The sequence below is a fragment of the Macrotis lagotis genome, chromosome 1 (genome assembly GCF_037893015.1).
Source record: "Macrotis lagotis isolate mMagLag1 chromosome 1, bilby.v1.9.chrom.fasta, whole genome shotgun sequence".
Classification (NCBI taxonomy): Eukaryota; Metazoa; Chordata; class Mammalia; order Peramelemorphia; family Peramelidae; genus Macrotis; species Macrotis lagotis.
The window spans coordinates 909,709,314-909,731,318 of NC_133658.1; the positions used below are offsets into that span (position 1 = coordinate 909,709,314).

The following is a 22,005-nucleotide window of genomic DNA, read 5'->3' on the forward strand; positions in this document are numbered from 1 at the left end:
GACTATATTGCTGATGCTATGTTCCTATTGACATGAGGAAAGCTTCTTTTTCTGTATCAAGGAGATGATTAGGTTATTAGGGAGCTAGCTGAGAGGAGTACTTTTTCAAAAGACAGTTGTATGTATGTATGTATGTGTGTCTCTTTCATGAAGAATTCTTGATGTACTTTTTTACACTGATCTCATTAAATATCAGATCATTAAATATCTCAGCTGATCATTTAATGTCAGATTGGTTTGATTTTTGAAAGAATTCATTGAATAGGGTTTTGAACCATGATGACCAAAACTGCTTAAATCTGTTGACTGATAATAGTACCCCAAGCCCAGAAAGCAGCAAGGCCACCCAGTGTCATCTGGGGCCTGGGAACTGAAATACCATGGATGTGAGATTTGCAGCCAGTGTCACTTTTGCCTCATATTGAGTTTGTTGACCTCTCAGACCTCCAGATTTTTTTCTTAAGAGCTATTATCTAAATATGTTTGCTCTTTGCTACAAATGTACAATTTATTTTTTACAAGGTATTTAAAAGTTAATCTATCTCTCACTATTTTGCCTGTACCCAGTGAGCAATTTAGACACACACGAACACGTTTTTCCATTTTTCTCTCTTAAAAATAAAGCCGTCAACACATAGTTATGTAGTCTGGCAAAGCAAATTCCCACATGATACTATCTGAGAGTGCAACTCCCTTTTGCACTTTAAGTTTATCACTTCTCCATTTTGAGGCAGTCTCTTGAACTTGTGGTTTGTTATTGTGTAGTCTTTTAAAAGTATTTTCCTTTATCATGTGGTTATTATTGCATAAATTATTCTAGTACTGTTTTGCAGCAGCTCATAGATATGTTCCCTATTCTCTGAAATGGTTTAGCTCATCCTTTCTAATGGAACAATAATATACCATTGCATTAATCTGCCATGATTTGCTAAGTCATTTATGAATCAATAGGAGGATACCTCCTTTATTTCCGAGTTTTGATGACCATGAAAAGAGCTGCTATAAATAAATTTGCACACATGGATCCTTTTCCTCTTTTTTTTTTTATTTCCTTGGATATAGGTTTACTAAAGGCACAGCTCAGTCAAAGAGTGTGCAGAATTTGGTAACTTTCTGGGAACAGTTTCAAATTGCTTTTTCAGAATTGCTGGACCAAATTGCAGTTCCACCAACAACACACTATCCTTGTCTTTATTCCTCTCTTGGACCCCATTTCTCATTCTTTAATTTTTTTCCTTCACATACCTGGTTCATTCCCACCCCCACACCTGCATATAAATTCATTGCAGACAAATACTGCATTCCTTTCTACCTGTATTTATATTCTCAGAGCTCAGCATAGTGTCTGGCATTGGATGGGATTAATAAATGCTGCTGATTTGACTTGTCTACTAATTTATACATTTTTCTGTACACCCTCCAAAATTTGTCATTTTTCTCTTTTGCCATCTTTGCCAATTCGATAAATATGAAGAGGAACCTCAAAATTGCTCTAACTTGCATTTCTCTAATGATTTGTGACTTAGAACATTGATGCTCTTCCATTGAAAGCTCCCTCTTCACATCCTTGTCCATCAGTCTTTTTGGGACTGGCTTTTAAATTCATATATTTTAAGTCATTTCTTTATGTATCTCAGACATGTGATCTTTTTTATTATTTTATTTTATTTTAAAATTTATATTGAATTTTACAATTTTCCCCCTAATCTCACCCCCCCCCATAGAAGACAGTCTGTTAGTCTTTTTTTCATTTTAGGTTTTTTTTTTTTGCCAGGCAATGGGGTTAAGTGGCTTGCCCAAGGCCACACAGCTAGGTAAGTATTAAGTGTCTGAGGCTGGATTTGAACTCAGGTCCTCCTGACTCCAAGGCCAGTGCTCTATCCACTATGCCACCTAGCTACCCCAGTCTGTTAGTCTTTACATTGTTTTCATGGTACACAATGATATAAGTTGGATATGATGAGAGAGAAATCATATCCTTAAGGAAGAAAAATAAAGTATAAGAGATAGCAAAATTATATAATAAGATAAAAGGATTTTTAAAAAATTAAAGGTAATAATCTTTGGTCTTTGTTCAAATGCCACAATTCTTTCTCTGGATGCAGATGACATTCTCCATCACAGATAGCCAAAAAGTGTGCCTGACTGTTGCACTGATGGAATGAGCAAGTCCATCAAGGTTGGTCATCACCCCCATGTTGCTGTTGGGGTATACAGTGTTCTTCTGGTTCTGCTCATCTTACTCAGCATCAGTTCTTGCAAATCCCTCCAGGCTTCCCTGAATTCTCATCCCTCTTGGTTTCTAATAGAACAATAGTGTTCCATAACAAATATATACCACAGTTTGCTAAGCCATTCTCCAATTGAAGGATATTCACTTAATTTCCAATTGTTTGCCACCACAAACAGGGCTGCTATCAATATTTTTGTACAAGTGATGTTTTTACCCCTTTTCATGATCTCTTCAGGGTATAGACCCAGTAGTGGTATTGCTGAATCAAAGGGTATGCACATTTTTGTTGCCCTTTGGGAGTAATTCCAAATTGTGCTCCAGAGAGGTTGGATGAATCCATAGCTCCACCAACAATGTATTAGCATCCCAGATTTCCCACATCCCTTCCAACATTGATCATTGTTGGACATGTTATCTTTATCAGGGAAAATTCATGCAAGCATTTTCCACAGTTATTTATTTCCCTTCTAAATTTTACTATGTTTATGTAAAAACTTTTTAATTTTCTAGATATCAAAATGAGCTATTTTACTTTCTATGATTCTCCTGAACTCTTTTCCTCTCTTTAGGTCTAAAAGGTAATTTCTCCTTTGCTTTTTTAATTTGCTTATAATCTGACCAATTTATATATAGGCTATATATTCTTATCTTAAATATATCAAGAATCTTAAGAAGTTTATCTAGAGGTATCAAAAAAGTTGTTAGCTTAAACCTAATTTCTATCAAATTGATGCCCAATTTTTCTCAAACTTTTTTTTCACATAGTGAATAATTTCCCCAACAACTGAGGTCTTTGTGTTTATTAAACATAGCACATCTAGGTGGTGTCATTGTACCTAGAATTCCTAGGCTTGAAGTTGGGGTGATTCTTCTTTCTGAGGTCAAATAGGCTAAGACACTTACTAGCTGTGACCTTGGAAGAGTCACTTAACTCTATTTGCCTCAATTTTCTTTAAAGTGAACTGGAGCAGGAAATGGCAAACTACATTCAATATCTCTTCTAAGAAAACCCCAAATGAGGTCACAGAGAGTCAGACACAACTGAAAAATGACTTAACAACAGCAACAACCACAATGCTCCTGTATATTGTCCACCTAAATTGTTCCATGAATGAAATTTTAAATTAGTAATTTATTATGCACTTAAAAAATCAAAACCAAAGGTAGGTGCAAACTTTTTGCACTTAAAGGTCAATTTTTATATACAAAATGTCCATAAATCTGATCAGTTATATCTTCTGTTTTTTTTTCTTCCACTGTTTATTTGCAAATATGCTTTTTTTCCATGTATCTCAGTTAGGGTTTTGCTATTTGGGTTCTCTTTCACATTACTTTATATGGGTATTTCCAAATTTCTTCATGTTCCTCATATTTGTTAACCAATGCCATTGAAACATTTCATTATGATGATAGCTACTCAACCATTTACCAACTGTTGAACATTTCCCCTGGTTCTTTTGAAAGGTTCTATTCTGACTCAAAGGGTCTTGAGAGAAGACACTAAGAACTTCACACTGCTTTGATTCATTGCCCCTGCACAGAGAGAGAACCTGGGAATTTCAGTAGATGCCCCTCTCCTGCCATCCCTTACAAGCACTGTTTTACAAGTCAATGAGAAATTCTGAGAAACAGCTTAAAAGAGAATGCATTCCAGGCAGGAGGGAGAGCCAAGGCAAAGACAAAGAGTTGGGAAATGAAGTGTTGTGTATATGGAACAGTAAGAAAGTCATTTGACCTTATGCTACTTTATATAAAAGAGAGTGATGTGTAATATGACTAGAAGGGTAGGTTAGAGACCACTTGTAAAAGACCTTAAAGGCCAAATAAAGGAAATTGCACCTGATCCTAGGGGTAATAGGGGAATGCCTGGAATTCACTAAGCAAGGGAGAAATGTGGCCAGATTTGGAGATTAGGAAAATCACACTGGTAGCAGTAAAAAGATGGCTCAGGGAGGGAGAAAAAGATGGCAGAGAGATCTCTTAGCAGGTTACTGAACTATCCAGAGGATAGATAGGGAGTCTAGTGAAGGGTGATTGAGTGTGCAGGAACAGGGAGACAGACATGGCACAAATTGTGAAGGTCCAAATGATAAGACCTGGTTTGTGACTGAATCTGTGAGGTGAAGGAGAGGAAAGGGGTTGAGGATGATGCCAAGGTAAGCTTGGAGTGGGGAAGGATGCTGATGTCCTCAACAGAAACAGGAAAGTTTGGAAGTAGGGGATGGCTTGTGGAGGAGGAAGATAATGAATTCAGTTTTGGACATGTTGAACTTGAGATGCTTCTAGAACATTCAGTTGGAAATGTCCTCAGAAACAGACACACAGGTCATTTCTAGATCTGTACTTCAATCAATCGATGACTCAATCAACGAGCACTTATTAAGTGCCTACTGACTGGGGATGCCAAGGTAGGCAAAGTCACAATCCCTGTCCTCAATGAGTTCACACTCTAATGGGGAGACAATATGGCATCTCAGAAAATCTACAGAGAAAAATGGAAGGAAATCTCAGAGGGGAAGGCACTAGGGGCAGGATGGAATTGGAAGGAAGACCATTGAAAGGCAGAAGGTAAGTTTTGAAATGAGCAAGTCAGTGAATCCAAGGAAGCAGAGATGAGGAAAGTGAGTATTCCAGGAATGCGAGACCAAACAATCTTGTATCTCCTAGAGTTGGGTTCGAACCTTTGAAAGACTGGACTGTCTGTCTTACCATGATGAGACATTGGAAAAGGATTTTAGTTAAGGAGCAAGGATTCCTACCCTGTTTGGAGTCTCAGAGTCATTTGTTAGGCTTATGAACTCAGATTCATGATTTTTTAAATAATACTAAATTTAGACTAGAGGTTAGTAATAATAAAGTTATAACTTTTCCCCCATTTAAGTTTATGAACCCCTGAAATCTATCCAGGGACTTTTAGTTAAAACCCTACCTTAAACAGTATTTATTAAATTGAATTGAAATGGAGACTTATTGAGGGGGGGGTATCTCCATACAGAGCTGACAGATGCCTTGAAGGATGAACTATCCCTTTCTTTAGTGAGACTCATGTGTCTCCACTGCATTCCTAAAAAAATAACCCCACCCTTTCCCTTACCTCTCTGATGCTCCTATTCTGTTCTAAAAAAGGAGAAAACTGGAGAACAGAGAGGAAATTCCTTGCATTTAGTCTCCAAAAGTTGGTGGCAGGATCAGGAGCAAAACTCTACTCTCCCCTCTCTAAGACCAACAGATTACTCCACTGATACATCCTCTTAATTTAAATTTTAATTTAGTTTGTGTGAAATAAATTTCATATTCAGTTGCTAATCTAGTAGGTCCATACATTTAGACACAAACTGTCCATAGAGGAAAAAATGCATATATTTACATAATGTGCATATATCAAATATATCTATATATACACTGGGAGGTGATAACTAATCTGGCTATTTCCGTGTCTTTCTTCCCTGGAACTGTCTGTCTGTCTCTAGCTATCTCTATTTATTTATCTATCTATATCTATCAGAATCTGTCTCTCTCTATTATCTCTCTATCTCTATTATTTCTCTGTCCCTCTGTTGGCTTTATTCTCTCTCTCTCTGTATGTGTCTGTGTGAACTATGGGAATGGAGTGAACCATTCTGATTCTATCTTATGACCCAATTCCGGATCTAACTCAGTTTCCTCTCTTTCAATTATGGATCTAATTCAATTTCTTTCTTTTGAGAAAACTTTTTTTAATTTATGGGAATTGTGAGGAAATTATAATATTGTTTGAATCTTTCTCTTTATGGTTGTGAATCTGAACAACTTCTATCTGTTGCTTAAAGACCCTTAGCTCGGGGTGGCTAGGTGGCATAGTAGATAGAGCACTGACCCTGGAATTAGGAGTACCTGAGTTCAAATTCGACCTCAGACACTTAATAATTACTTAGCTGTGTGACTTTGGGCAAGTCACCTAACCCCCATTTGCCTTGCAAAAAACCTAAAAAAAAAAAAAAGACCCTTAGCTAAGGACCTAGGTTATGCTGATCAGAAATCTGGTTAGATCCAAAGATTGATTCAAGGAATTTTCTCACATCTTAAGCAACCCATATGCCTTATCTGAAAACTAGTCCCCATACTAGTCAATAAGTTACTGTGTCCTTATTCCTTTGATTGAATACAGACGCTTGGGGGAATTCTGTATAAAAATAAATGTTATTTTTTTTTGTTTATAGAGAATTTTAAGTAATTAAAATTAAATGTAAAAAAAATTAAATGTTCAGGAGCTGAAACCTTTGCTCCTTAAGGTATTTCAGATTTCACTAAATACAGTCTGTCTCCATCTGTCTATCCATATATCCTTCCACTTATCTTTCTTACTATTTGTATCTCAGTTCAACTCATTCTCACTTTGGTACAGTCTTCTACAGGTTTTAAAGACCACAACATGAGGAAGTAGAAAAAGACTTTGCTTTGCAATTGAGGAAAGCAGCTTTGAAACCGGGTGCTGACACTTCCTGACCAGGTTCCTTCAGGGAAATTGCATTTCCCCTCCACTCTTCTGTTTTCCCATTTGTTGAGCAAGAAGGTTATATCAGATAAATTGTCAGACAGCCCTATGAGATAAGTAGTCAAGATATCATTACTCCAGAGAGGGGAAGGAATTCAAATAAGCTCACAGCAATTCTTTTTCAGAGCAGAGTCTTAAAGTTTGGTGTTCTCTAGCCCAAGGCCTTCCCATCTTCCCTGTTACCTCATTCTGTCTTTCCATCCATCTGGCTATCTGTCTGTCTTCTGAAAGAGCATGCAGCAGTGTAGAAAAACTGATGCTTTTATCTATCTGTCTATCTCTATTATCTCTGTCTCTGTCTCTGTCTACTCTATCATCTATCTCTCAACATTTGTGAGTATATATATATATATATATTATATGTCTATATTATATATATATATATGATATATATGGATGTATGTATCCAGTCCATCATAAGTTATTTGCAGAATTTCCAAAGATGGGCATCAAGTGAACCTCCAGACCAGGGAATTAGTTTGTTGCACCCTCAGGGTGACAGTAGTGGGATAATCAGAGGTAATCCAAAGATTTAGAACTGGAAAGCACTTTATATACTGTGAGAAATGATTATTTCTCTCTTGCATTTAATAACTAATTATTGTATAGACACTTATGGGTGGTCTATAAGACACAGAGTAGACTTCAGGTACACTTTGACCTGGGTTCCATCTTTGCCTGGAGTAATGTCTCTACAGCCCAGGTCACCAAGTTTTGTTCTCTTTTCTGCTTCTTCCTCCAGAAAGTACCTAGTGTCAGAAATCTTTCTAAGCATTTATCCAGCCGGGATGGCAAAAATCTAAACACACACAGTAAAAGAAATCCTAAGTTTGGACTAATGGATGCATTCCTGCTCATTGCGTTTGCTCTCACGGGTTTGAGGAAATGTTGATACTCTCTTTTGTCCGACAGGTGATATGGAAATCAATAAGTCTGTCGGACTAAGATTTGGGTGATCCAAGTCATGTAACCCGAGTATCTCATTGTAATATAGCCCAATCTTTCATTGTAATATTCATTTTCTCATTAATTGTTAACCAAACAGTGTTGATTGCCCTCTCTAAGGAATACTTGTTCTTCCAAGGACAGATAAGTTGTGAGTCTACCACCATGAGGGCTCTTTGATCTAAGAGAGAGACTGTCAAATGATCAATCTTTTATTAAAATGCTGGCATTATGAATAAAATGATTAAATTATTCAAAATTATGTCTCTCAAACCTTTTTAACATCACAATGCCAGTTAGACCTTTTATAAATGCATATGGAGAAATTGAGGAAGAGCAAGGTTTTGCAGGTACTAACATTTCTAGGTTTTTATAAGCAATCAGTTGGTGTCATAATGTACAGAACATCGGGTCTGGTGTCAGGAAGACCACATTCAGATTCTGCCTCAGATACTTTCTAACTGTATGACCCTGGCTAAGTCACTAAGTCATTAAAAAAAACCCCTTTGTTTAACTCAGTTTCCTCATCTGTAAAATGAGGATGATATTAACATCATCCTAGGCTGTTGTAAGGATCAATGAGAGGATATTTGAAAAACACTCGAGAGACCTTAAAGTAGCATACAAATGCTGGTGACTACTATCATGGCAAAGTTCACATCGGATCATAGCATTACAGATTTAGAACTGAAAAGGAACGTAGGGATCCAATCTCCTCATGTTATCTGAAGAAACGGATGAGGCAGATAGATATTAGGTGGTAGGATTCAAAATCAGATCTACACACTTATCCTCCAAGCTGTAGAAACATGTGGTTTTGAAACCACATCACTCACCTCCCAAACCAGTATTTCTGATGCACTTATGGGTGGTCTATAAGACACAGAGTAGACTTCAGGTACACTTTGACCTGGGTTCCATCTTTGCCTGGAGTAATATCTCTACAACCCAGGTCACCAACTCTTCCATCCCATTCACTAGGTACCTCTGAGGCAATGTGGAATAGTGGAAGGAATGTTGGACATGGAGAAAATTTAATTAAACAAAAATTTATTAAGTAATAACTATGGTAAAGATACTGGGGAGACAAAAAGAGAAAAATAGAGCCTGTTCTTAAGGAGTTTGCATTCACCTAGGATGTGGGGAAGAGGATCTATCTATCTATCTATCTATCTATCTATCTATCTATCTATCTATCTATCTGTATGTGTATATTTGTGTGTGTGTGTGTGTGTGTGTGTGTGTGTGTGTGTGTAGTATATGTAGTATATATTCAGTTAAGTCAGGTCATTGCAAGATAAATGTGATATAGAATTGGAAAACCATTGGAAAACCAATTGGAAAGCCATCAGGAAAACCAAAAGAGAACTTCAAATCATGAGGCCACAGGTTTGGAACCATGAACCACCTTTAAGATAGACCATCTTATGGCAACCCCCCTATTTTAGAGGTAAGGAAATCTCAAGTCAGGCAAGATAAGAGATTTGTATAGTGTCACAATTGATAGATGTAGGATTTGAACCCAGATCCTATAACTCTAGCATCATTGTTATCCTGTCTTCTGCCTTAACTAGTTTTGTGATTCTGGGTGTGCCATTTACCTCTTAGCGCCCTAAACAATTCAATAACTCTTTAAGGCTAAAAGTACCAATAAGGATTGATAGATAGAATTTCCTATGCCAATGAAATCATAGAAGAGAGAGACAGACAGGGACAAAAATATAGAATCAGAGAGAATAAGATAAAAGAGAGAAAGAAAAAAGAAGGAAGAGGAGAAGGAAAAGAGAAGAAAGGAAGGAGAGAAGGAAGGAAAGAAGGGAGCCATTAATAAATGAGAATTTGAGTTCTAGTCATATCCCTTCCTGGTTGTATTATTTCATGCAGTATTGTATAGAGGCTAAAGTTCTGGACTCAGAGTCAGGAAAATATGGGTTTGATATCTCCTCAGACATTTACTGCATGTGTATATGACTTGACCAAGTCACTTAATCTCTTGGCTTCAGAGCTCAATCAACTCAAAAGATCTCTTATGTGTCTGAATCTATGTATGATGCTGTTTTTTCTGAGTCTCAGTTTCCTTATGAATGAAATGAGGTTGAAAATATTCAAGTACAAAGCAAAGAGCCTCCATAACAAGTTCTTAGTACATATTAGGTTAAAATGTTTGATAAATGACTTTATTACCAGACTTACTCTTTCTTCTGGTTCTCTCTAATAAATTTCTCTCATATATTATGATATATTAGTATTCCTTGTATTTATGCCTTAGATTGGAAGCTGCATGGGGCAGGAAATTTGGCTTATCCAAATGCTGTGTCTTCCCCAGTGAAGTCTGAAATGGAAAATTCTGAAAACTATAACACTAATCATGGAGCCAACCTAGCTTAGTAAAGGAACAGTACAGAAGTCCAACTAAGTGAGTCCAATGGACTGATCCATCCCTCTGAAGAAATGTGAAGAGCTAACAGGTCAATAGTAGAGTGATCCAACCCAGAAATGAGTTGGACTAGCATAGCAAAAGGATCATAAATTTAACAGCCGTGAACCTTGCAAAGGACATTTTAGGGAAGACAAAAGTCATTGAGGTTCTGCAGTTCCAGAGTTGTAAGCTGCCTTGAGCACATATATTTCTTATATATGTGTCTTATCATTTACCAAAAATTTATGCTCACTCTCTACCTCCCCATACAGATATGCTCTGTGTGTATTGGTGGAAAAGTGAATCTCAGGTTCTGGGGAAGTATGCTTTGGAATTATTGTTCTTATTACACCATTTGAATATCATTGGGAAGTACACTGGTGAGTCTCAGTCTCTACAGGGTTAGACACATAGTGGACCATGTAAAACTATCCTTAGAGTCCAAGATAGCAGATGACTCTCTGAGGATTACAATCTGTGAAGAGCAATTTAGGTTTGGGGAGGACCTACCACACTACTTTTACTAGATTGAAAATCCCATAAGTGTGGGTAATATATCTTATCCAAATCTGTTTGGAGTGGATATTTAATAAATGTTTGAGGAATAAATGATAACAAAAAGGAGGAACTGACTTGCAAAACCATCCAGTGTAGAACCAAGGTTGAGTCCTCATTGGAACTTAATCTCTGAGTATTCAGTGAGGGCATCAGTAGATCCATGATCTTCTCTAAGTTTCAATCCTTGGAAGTTGAGGTAGGTGTAATGCAACTCATCCTCTGGAGCTGTTGGGGTTGGAACTGTGTCTGCAGCTGGTGAAATGGAATAGTGGGACTGGTTCACCCAGGATGACCTCTTGGGATCCTGAAGTAAGAGCAAAGGGGAGTTCAGTCAAAGCAGGTCCCTAGCATCATGAAAGGAGTAGAAGGTGGGGAGAGATAGCCTTGGAAGAGAGAGGAATCTGGGGACTGAGAGACTTGGGTGAACAGTTGGAGGCTGGGGGTGGGATTGGCATACTCTACCTCCACTCCTTCCCTGGATGCTCCTGCTGTGGATGACACCATTGACTTCTTGAGTCTCTTTATTCTGAGAAGTAAAAAGGCAGAGCTGATGCAGTGAAGAGAACATTAGGCTTGAATTTAGAGAACTAGGACCATGTTACTTTCTGCTTGACCACGAGCATGTCATTTCTCCTCAATGGCCTCCTCTTTCTTCATTTGTAAAATGAGGCAAACATCTCTTCCAGCTGTGGCATGACATTTCTATGAGCTCTAAGCTCCCATTAACCTATGAACCAAAGGAGTGCCTGAGACAGATCGTGGGACCAAGGATTAAGAGCTTTGAACTTGCCACTATTTCCCTCTGGAGTCTGGGATAAATCACCTGCTCACTCTAGGCCTCAGTTTCCTCATCTATAAAATGAAATGCTTGGATGAAATTTCCTCTAAGTCGTTTTCCAGTTCTGAATCCTAAAATCCTGTAGGACAATGCTATTTCCCATCATCAGGGTCTGATGACTTTTTCTGCTATTGCTAACCAATTGGGGCCTCACTGGAGCAAGGCAATCTTTCTATTTCTCCTTTATAGATTCTCTCTCCCCCCCCCCACCAACCACAGCAATTCCAAACCTTGTCATCTCTCCTCAAGCCTCTTGTGGTGATTTCTTACCCTCACAGCTGAGAACTATGCCTCAGACTTCATTAGACAGATGAAGACCATTAGAGGAGAATTCCTTTTTCTCCTCTCTTCTTCTCCTCACATCATTGAGACATCTCACAAAATGACTTCTATACCTTCTCCTTTACTCTGGTCATGAATGAAGAAGAAGCTCCTCTTTTTGTCAAGGTTAAAGCCTCTACCTATACCCTTGAGCCCCACTCCTCCTGAGGCAGATGCTCTCACTATCTCTCCTATTCTCTCTTTTCTTAAAATCTCTACCTATCTATTGACTCCTGCCCCACTAACACTAAATATTTCTTTGTTGCCCCCATCCTTAAGAAATGAACACCAGGGGGCAGCTAGGTGGTGCAATGGATAGAGCACTGGCCCTGGAATCAGGAGTACCTGAGTTCAAATCCAGCCTCAGACACTTAATAATTGCCTAGCTGTGTGACCTTGGGTAAGTCACTTACCCCATTGCCTTAAATAATAATAAAAAAAAAAGAAATGAAAATCACCATTCACTTCTTGAAAGAGATCCCAAACTTAAAAATCCCAGGAATATTATAGTTAAATTCCAGGGCTCAGAGATCAATAAAGCAATATTGCAAGAAACCAGAAAGAAACAGTTCATATACTGTGGGATCACAGTCAGATCACTCAAGATTTAACATCAATTACTGCAAAGGGCACCTAGGTAAGGCAGTGGATAGAGTACTAGCCTTGAAGTCAGGAAGACTTATCTTCATGAGTTCAAATATAGACGCAGACACTTATTAGCTATTTAACCCTAGGCAAGTCACTTAACCCTGTTTGCCTCAGTTTCTTCAACTGTAAAATGAGTTAGAGAAGGAAATGGCAGACCATTCTAGTCTCCTTGTCAAGAAAACTCCAAATAGAGTCACTGAGTCAAACCCAATTGAGATAATTGAATAACAACTATCCAGAAGGCAAAGTAGTTAAGATTACAATCAAAAATAGCCTAAATGGCAAAAGTGATTATAATCTTAAAAGGGAGAAAAAAGGATACTTAATGAGATAGAAGACTTTCAAGCATTCCTGATGAAAAGAACAGAACTGAAAAGAAAATCTGACGTTCAAACAAAAGACTCAAGAAAAGTTTAAAAAGATAAACATGAAAGAGAAATCATAAGGTTTAACCATAAGGTTAAACTGTTTATATTCCTATATGGAAAGATGATGCATATAACTCCAAAGTTATTTATCATTATTGGGGCAATTAGAAGTCATATGAGTATAAGTCTACTGTGTTGGTATGATATCAAAAAACAGAATGGAAAAGAAAAAAAGGATTCACTGGGAGAAGGGGAAAGGGAGAAAAAGAATAGGGAAAATTATCTCAGATTGAGGCAAGCAATGAAGAATTTTTAAACTGGATGGAGAAATGGAGGGGGGGGAATGGGTATCTCTCTTCAACCTCATTGGCTCAAAGAGGGAACTCATGCACACATACACACAAATACACATAAACACAGAGTCAGGTTTAGAAATTCATCTTACCCAACAAGGAAGTAGGAGGAAAAGAGAACCAAAACACTCCCACCAAGCAGTAATCATCAAAACAATCTCAAAGTGAATCAGGAATAGAGTTGTTGATTACTCCTTTAGGAGTAATATTCCACAGTAAATGAGTCTAGTATCAAACTCAAAGATCTTTGCAAGCTACTGGGCTAAGAACTCACTATTTAACAAACTCCACTTGGAAAAACTGGAAAGCAGTCTAGCAGAAATGAGGCATAGACCAACTCTCACCCAATATAGCAAGATAAGCTCAAAATGGATACATGATTTAGTTGCAAGGGATGATATCATAAGCATGTTAGAGGAACATGGAAAAATTATTTGTCAAATCTATAGAGTTTATGGAAGAGATAGAGAGGATCATAGGAGGCAAATGGATATTTTGGATTACATCAAATCAAAAATTTCCTACAAACATAATCAATGAAACCAGTATTAGAAGGAAAAGAGGAAACAAAAAAAGTATCAATTTCTTTGATAAGTCTTTCATTTCTCAAATATATAGGTAACTGAGCCAAATTTATAATAATAAAAGACATTTTTCAATTGATAAATGGTTAAAGTTTATGAACAGGCAGTTTTCAGAAGAAATCAAAGCTTTCAATAGTCATATGATAAAAGTTCTATCACTAATAACTGAGAAATGAATGTTAAGAACAATTCTGGCTATTATTCTGGTTAATATGACAGAAAAGAAAAATGTCAAATGCTGAAGGAGATGTAGAAAAATTGGGACACTAATGCTCTTTTAGTGGAATTGTGAACTGGTCCAACCATTCTGGTGGAAAATCTGGAACAGTGTTCAAAGGCCTATTAAACTGTATACCCTTTAACTTGGTAATCTGTACTAGATCTGTATGCTAAGGAGGTCAAATGAAAAAGAAGACATATATATGTGTACACACACACACACACACACACATACACACACACGCACAACTATTTATAGCAGCTCTTTTAACAGGGACAAAAAATTAAAAATTGAGGGAATGGCTGAATAAGTAGTGATATATGATTATGGTGAAATATTATTGTGCTATAAGAAATGAAAAAGTGGATAAGTTCAGAAAAGTTTGGGAAGATTTATATGAACCAATGAAGATTGAAATGAGCAGAAACCAAAAGAACCTTGAACACAGTAAAAGCACACATTTATGGTAAGGATAATCAGCCACGAAAGAGTTAGCTACTCTGATCAAGACAACGATCTGAAAAAATTTCAAAAGTCTCATGAAAAAACCATACCCCTCCACAGCATTTTCCCACTTTTTTTTCTTTTTCTTTTCTTTTTTTTTTTGAAATGTTTTGCATGACTTTATATGAATAATGGGTATTGCATTTCTTTCTCAATGAATGGTGAGGGGGATAAAATTCAGAACTAAAAATAAAAAAAAATTTCTTAAAAAATGAAAAGGGAAAGTAAAAAAATAAAAGACTCATGCAGATACAGAAAGAACTCACCAGTTAACTTGACTTTTTTTTAAAGCTATCAATAAGAGAATGAATGAATGAATGAATGAATGAATGAATGCATGGTGTATCAATGCTAAGGGAAGGTGTAATCAGGAGCTTTTAAACTGGGAAGGAACTGGAACTGGGAAAAGAATGAATATAAGGATGATGAAAAGAAAAATGTTAAAGGAGAGGGAGGAAAAGATACAGAGTCACTGGTTGGAGTAGATGGGGGAAAAGGGTAATGCAAAGAGAAGATATATTCTCATATTGTTATCTGTTTGCTCCATCAAGAGAAATGACCATTGGCGAGAAAAGGATGTGATGGAAAAGATGAAGGGACTAAGAAATCATGGCAGCCTATCATTCCAGGGCTTTAATTGGGGTTTGAACTAGTTATATTTCATCTAAGGATTTAGATTCTTTCCTTATTAGAAGGGAAAGAAAATAAATACCAAAACAAAAATAAAATATATTAAATATAAAATAATGTAATTATATTTAGCATAATTTATTGTGAATATATAAAACACAAATTATTATATAGCATTAAAATATAAATATATTTACTAAATAATGATTAAATATTAAAAGAGATTAAAATGGAGAAGGATATGTGTCCTAATTTTTTTTAAAGAGTGGAACTTTTAGGGAGAAGGTAGGTGGTGCACAGCACTGTCCCTGGAGTAGGAGAACCTGAGCTCAGATTTGACCTCGGACACATTACTTAGCTGTGTGACCTTGGGAAAGTCACTTAATACCATTGCCTTGCAAAAAAAAGTGGAATTTTTTAACTTCTTCCCTTGAAAAATCTTCCTCCTGTCCAGGATAATATAAACACCTGTTTATAATAATCAAGTCTATTTATCAGAATCCTTCCTCATATTGCTTTGGGGAAAGGGTAGTGAATGATGTGAGGGTCAAATCCATTTCTGCCACTTGCTATCTGTGACATTTAGCCTATCATTCAGCTTGGGAAATCGAAAAGAGAGAAGGACAAGGTTAGAAATAAAGGATTATTAACTACATAGTAAGTTCCAAGGACTTTATAGACATGATCTCATTTAATTACAATAATTTATATGGTGCCCTGCAAGGTAAGGGCTATTATTATTCCCATTTTACAGATGAGAAAACTGAGACAGATGAGTTTAAGTGATTTGCCCAGGTTTACACAGCTTCTAAATGTCTAAGACAGGATTTGAACTCAGATCTTCCTGACTCCAGGCCCAGTGCTCTTGTCCACTGTGTGCCACCAGCTTCCCCAATTGATTCTGTAAGTTCCACTCACTCTGGAAGCAGGGGCATTGATTGTTTTTAATCATTACATCACTATAGACTAGATCATAAGTAAGTCATGTGCACTCTATGAATCTCAGGGTTTTTTTTAATTTTTAAGAGAAAGAGTATTTCCAATTCTATGTCATATAATCCTAGGAAACCTGTGCCCCAAGTCAGGGACACCACAATATCGGAGGAGTTCAGGGACATCAAAACAGGCTATAATGTCCTGAATTACCCCTCCACCCCCTAAATCCCCTCTTCATCCCAATCCCAACACTTACAGAAAGAAAAGGAGGCAGAGGGCTAGCAGACTTGAGATACCAACTCCACAGAGAACGCCCATGATCATACCTCTTTGGAACTCATGAGACAGAGTGATCTTATCTGGACAAAAGCGAAATTTGGGATGAATATCGGTGGTGGCTATTGGGTCCTCAGGGTCCTCTACCTCAACTGCCTACCTCCCCATTTCCTCACCTGCCACAAGATGAAAAAGGAGGGTGTGGGTTCCTTTAGGGTTCTTCCCCTCACAGCTAATAGTGTTGTTGGGAATCCTGTCTGTATTCATACTTAGGCTGCTGTTGACCCAGGAGCCAGACTTGGTCGATGTCACCTGAAAGGTGTTGCTGCTGCCATTGCCCTCCACCGGCTTCCCCCCTATCAGCCAACTCACCAAGGGGGCTGGGTCTGCTTGGACAGAGCAGGTACAAAACAAAGTCTCCTTGTCCCAGGAGCAAGAAGGACTGACTATCTTTGGGGTATCTGTGGGAAGATACAGGAGACCCCCCTCTTTAGTGGGTGATACTCTCCTTTCCCTACTAGAACCTAAGCACCCCATATTACCCAGCCCCCACCGCACTCACAGGGCACAGAAAGGCTGAGGGAGATATTCTGGGAGCCCAGAGGATGCTCAGCAAGGCAGGTGTACTTCCCTCCATCATCTGGACTAAGGTGGGACCTCTCCAATTGCAGTCCTCCATCATCTGAGGACTGGGAAGAGACTAGGATTTGGTCCCCCAGGATCCAATGCAGTATAGCTGGGGGGTTGCTGTTGGCGGTGCAGAACAGGTGAAGGTGCTCTCCCTTCTGCATCACAAGAGATGAACTGTTTTCTGGGATGAAAACTGAAAAAGATCAGGATGTCCCAGAAGTGAGCACCTGGAGGAACTTCAGACCTCATCTCATCCCCACCTTCACAGAACTCAGCAGAGAACTGGGAGATAGAAAGCTGAGAGAACTTTCCCAAAATCACATAGGGAAAGGGGAGACTGGAAGAGAACAGTACTCCACATAGGAAGGAAATCTCCCAGGCCTGGCCCTACCTGGACACCTTTCCCTTTTTCTCTCCACTGTATACTACTTGGCAAGTCCCCAGAGCTAGAAAAAGGAATCCTCATCTGTTTCCCTATTATCCATCAGCACTTAACCTAGGTCATGCTCCCTGCCTTTCCTTTAAATTTGGTTTTGTTTATAGTATTTTTCTTCTTACTTCCTTTTTTTCTTTCTTTTCTTCTTTCCTTCATTCTTTCTTCCCTGCCCTCTGTCCCTACTTCTTTCCTTTTCTTTTCCTGTATATCTTCTTTTCCTTTTTCCTTCCTTTTCTTCTTTTCTTCCTTTATCTTTTCTTTTTCTTAATTCTTTCTCCCTTCCTCCCTTTTAGTTTTCTCTTAAGACCTTCCTTTATTACCTCTTTTTCATCTTTCTTACTTTTCTTTCTTTCTTTTTTCCTTCCTTTCTTCATTTTCCCTGCCATCATCCTTCCTTCCTTCCTTCCTTCCTTCCTTCCTTCCTTCCTTCCTTCCTTCCTTCCTTTCTTTCTTTCTTTCTTTCTTTCTTTCTTTCTTTCTTTCTTTCTTTCTTTCTTTCTTTCTTTCTTTCTTTCTTTCTTTCCTTTCATTCATCTCTTCCATCTTTTCCTTCTTTTGTTTTCTTGTTTTCTTCCTTCTTCTTTCCTTTATTTTCCCCTTCCTTTGTATTCCTCATTCTCTATCTGTCTGGGTCTCTGAGTCTCTCTGTCTCTGTCTCACTATAATTCTATCTATCTCTTTCACACCTCATTTTAGAAAACTAAAAGGAAGGAAGGAAGAGAGAAAGAAATTAAGAAAAAAGAAAAGATGGAAGGAATTTAGAAATGAAGGAAGTGGGGAAAAAGAAATGGAAGAAGGAAGAAAATGAAGATTAAAAAGGAAAAGGAAGAAAATTCTAGAAGAAAGGAAAGGGGGTAGCTAGGTGGTGCAGTGGATAGAGCACCGGCCCTGGAGTCAGGAGTACCTGAGTTCAAATCCAGCCTCAGACACTTAATAATTACCTAGCTGTGTGGCCTTGGGCAAGCCACTTAACCCCATTTGCCTTACAAAAAAAAAAACCCTAAAAAAAAAAAAAAAGAAAGGAAAGAAGGGATGGAGGGAAAGAAAGAAGAAAATAATGTAAAAAATAGAAACAATAAAACAAGCTCCCACAAGCCAGAAATGTCTGCACAGTGATCCTGGGAATCTTACTTTATATAAGTCCAGTAGGATCTCCAGTAGGAATCAATTTCTCACACTCTTTAGGCCTGTGACTTTAAGGGTAGATCTTCTCTGACTGATTGTAAGGGGTCAGCCTGGATAGTCAAACTCCTGTCCTTCTCTGACAACTGTTCCCTGATCCATTCTCCATAGCCTCTTGCTATACGTATCGCATAGATCCACCCAGAAACTCAAATGAAAGCAACTAGTTAACAAAGCCTGGCAGATTGGCCTGGACAGTTGAGTGCCAGGTCAGCTTCCCCAACAGGGTAACATTGATTGGCCCAGTGGACACAGCACTGTCCTGAAAACTAGAATACCAAGGTGGAATTTGAAGCTTTCAATTTTAGCCAGTTTAGTGGAAAGGTACTACCTTTAGACCTACATTTGGACTCCACATTTAGAGTCCATATCTCTCTGACCTGTGTGAGCCAGGTCAGACCCTCCTCCCACCTCTGAGTATCAGTTTTCTTCTCTGAGAAAAGGAGCAAAGAATTCTTCCACTTTGTATCTCAGGGCACTGTTGGGAGAAAAATGACTTCTGACCCTTGAAGTTACGAGTAAATAAAGGTGAGCTGATGTAAATCCAAGAGGACAAACGGACCAGGGTCTAGAGAGTGTGAATCCTTGTCACTCCTGTCTCCCTCATCTCCCTACCATCCATGCCCCCTTGGAGTAAAACCCACAGCCACCGGGGTTCCCTACCTTCCCTCATCCTGGGTTGTGCTCATACCTGTTGTCCTGTTGTCCTTGGTGAAGGTGATGCTTATATTCTGCACAGCATCTACAACAGAAGTTCGAGGCTGGCTGGGGTTCTGGGACTCTCTGCCCAGCCTGGCACCAGGCAGGGAAGAGACAAAATTCCAGAATCACTGAACATCAGAGTTGGAGGGAGCTAAGAGGCTATGCAGGCTAATCCGTACTTCACTGACACTGTCACATGAGACCAGGGAAACTGAGAGAGGAGAAATAGGAAATCCTAGATTGACTGTGTTGGAATGCAACTTTTCCTGCCCTGCTCCAAGAAAAAGGCATCTGGGTTCCTAGAACTGGGACATGATCCTGGTCTTTTAATTCAACCCTCCCCTAGTCCATTTTGGGGGGATACAGGCCCCCTGCCCCCCAGAACTCACAAGACACATTGAGTTGGATGGTTCTCTGTGTGCTCAAACGGCCTCCAGGAAAGGTCACCTGACAAGTGAGGTTGGTACCATGATGCTGGTACCCAGGGATGAAGGAGAGCTCTGAGAAGTGGGATGCCTCAGGATCTTCTTGCCTGGAGGAGAGGGCATCTCCCTTCCAGGAGAATCTGGGGGAACTATCTCCCCCACAGGCCCAAGGAAATGTGCAATTCAGAATCCCCAGATTCCCTGACTCCAACTTCTCTGGAGTAGAGATGTCTGGTTTCTGGATCAAGGCTGGAGAGGAGAGAGATACAGTGAGCCATGGGGAGGGGAATTAGAACTCAAGTGTGCTTCCAGATGGTGGTACCCAGACCATCCTTCAGGTACCTATGCTCCCCTCATGGTATGGCCCATCCATGTCCCTGGGTTTTCCTTCTGGAAATTCTCTGGCATCCTGAAAACCTGATTCACTTGTAGATAATAGGTCAAGAGGATGGAGCATTAAAAAAAATGGACAACAACCCCTTCAAGGGGAAACTGAGTCCTAGAGAGCAAGGAGATACTTAGAGGGTGAAATGCCCCCTAGAAATGCTGTGGGAAATCTGATATTTGAGCCTACTTCTCTTGACAACAGATCCAGGGTCCTTTCCAGAACAATCCATGACCCCCTCAATCTTGCCTAGGAGCTAACTACTCACAAAGAGGCCCCACCAAGTTCCCTCCCCTCTGCAGTTCTGGAGCTTTAAGAATGGTTTTCTCACCCTTCCCTGGCTCTGCCCATGACCTTAATGGGGTTCCCCAACTGTCCTCAATGTTCTCTCCCCCTCCCACATGGAGTTTCAGGGTCTCCAAGGCCAGTCCATTTCCCAGACTGCCTTGCCCCATACATTGGGAACCCCCCAGGAGAGGAGCATCCTACCTGTCACATTCACATAAAGGTTATCTGTGAAAGTGTATCTGTCAAATCCTCTAAAACGGAAATAGTATCTCCCAGTGTCTGTCAACTGGGCGTCCGTGATGCTCAGAGAGCAATTGCGCTTTCTGGGATCCCCAAGGAGATGGAATCTCCCCTGGTTTTGCACATCCACTGTCACAGAAGGGTCAGTTGTGACCACGGCATTGTAAATGTCAGGTCTCCCGTATGGTCCTTCCCTGATCCAGGAACCATAAATTTCATAGCGATTATAGGATGAGGGAAAGGTGAAGCTGCAGGGGATGCGGGCACACATGCCCTCCTGTACTGTCACCGAAGGCTTCACCTTCAGTGTCCACTCGAAAGACAGGGACCCTGAGGGCAGACAGAGGCCTGGTCAGCATCTCCTACTCCTCTCACCCCCCTCAGACCAGTCTCCCACTGCCCCAGTCCCACTCACCGTCCCAGAGCAGGGGCAGCAGCAGCAGCAGCATCTATGAAGCAGAGGAGAGCTGGGTTCTGGGGGGACACTGTGTCACTCCCCCAACACCTTGGCTCTCTCTGCTCATCGGTGTCAGTGTCAGCAAAAAGAGGAAGCTTAAACAGGAAGCCTTTGGGTGGAGAGTGTGGGGGGAAGCCTTTCCACAGAAGGGGAACCCTTGGTCTCCTGACCCAGGGGCTCCTGGCCTCCTAGCTGAGCTCAGTGGGCAGAGGCCAGTCCCGGGAACACTCTGTCCTCAGGTCCTGGGGGTGGACATATCTTCTGTAGAGGCTAGAACCATGGAGGTTGTGTGGATTATCTTTGGGGTTCAGTGACCAGTGTCTGGACCAGAATGGGGACTGACCATCCAGTCCTGCCTGTGTTACTCACCTATGGCCAAGAACACCTGATCAGGAATCCGGCCTCAATCTTTCTTGGGAGTTCTTTCCTCTCTCTGAGCCTCAGTTTTCCATCTGTCAAATGAGGATAATAACAGCCCTTCCCTCTCATCCGTGACTGGAGGATCAAGCACAATGTTTGTAAAGTGTTTTGTGAACTTGAAACCACACAAATGCTGTTTATTATGATTTACATTACTCCTCTCCAAGAACTCTCTGTCCAACCACACTCCCCATCTGCCAATTCCTATAGCACGTCATTCCATTTCCCATCTCCAGGCCTTTGTCTTGGCTGTGCCTCATGCTTGGAAGGCTTTCACCTGTCATTCCTTTTTTCTTGCCATGAATCCAAAATCAACTCCAAGGCCTTCTCTTGAAGGAAGCTCTTCCATTTCTTTACTTCTACTGTCCCTCTCTCTTCTAAGTAGCAAGTTATTGGTATGTTGTCAACTGAGAGAATGAATGTTCCTCCTGAATGGGGACTGGGTTCGCCTTGCTTAGTATCTTCAGTCTCAT

The 22,005-nt window shown here is 39.7% G+C and overlaps 1 protein-coding gene across 1 annotated transcript; it reads right to left on the reverse strand.

Moving 5' to 3' along the window:
• Positions 1-1,722: 1,722 nt before the first annotated feature.
• On the reverse strand, positions 1,723-21,182 carry LOC141509737 (sialic acid-binding Ig-like lectin 14). The gene is made up of 9 exons (XM_074219486.1): positions 21,071-21,182; positions 20,617-20,985; positions 19,707-19,991; positions 19,307-19,357; positions 16,930-17,190; positions 16,544-16,828; positions 16,348-16,450; positions 11,152-11,215; positions 1,723-10,993 (listed from the first exon to the last, which is right to left on the reverse strand). The coding sequence occupies exons 1-9, from the start codon at positions 21,102-21,104 to the stop codon at positions 10,802-10,804; spliced, it is 1,644 nt and encodes a 547-aa protein (XP_074075587.1). The 5' UTR covers positions 21,105-21,182; the 3' UTR covers positions 1,723-10,801.
• Between the last annotated feature and the right edge of the window lie 823 nt (positions 21,183-22,005).

Bases quoted from the DNA above. Each gene is read 5' to 3' on its own strand.
- LOC141509737 (XM_074219486.1), bottom strand. From the start codon at position 21,104: ATGCTGCTGCTGCTGCTGCCCCTGCTCTGGGACG. The intron at 16,829-16,929 runs GTGAGTGCGGTG...ATCTTCCCACAG, and splicing joins CCTCAGCCTTTCTGTGCCCT to ATACCCCAAAGATAGTCAGT. The intron at 11,216-16,347 runs GTAAGTGTTGGG...TTTACTTCTCAG, and splicing joins CTCTGCCTCCTTTTCTTTCT to AATAAAGAGACTCAAGAAGT.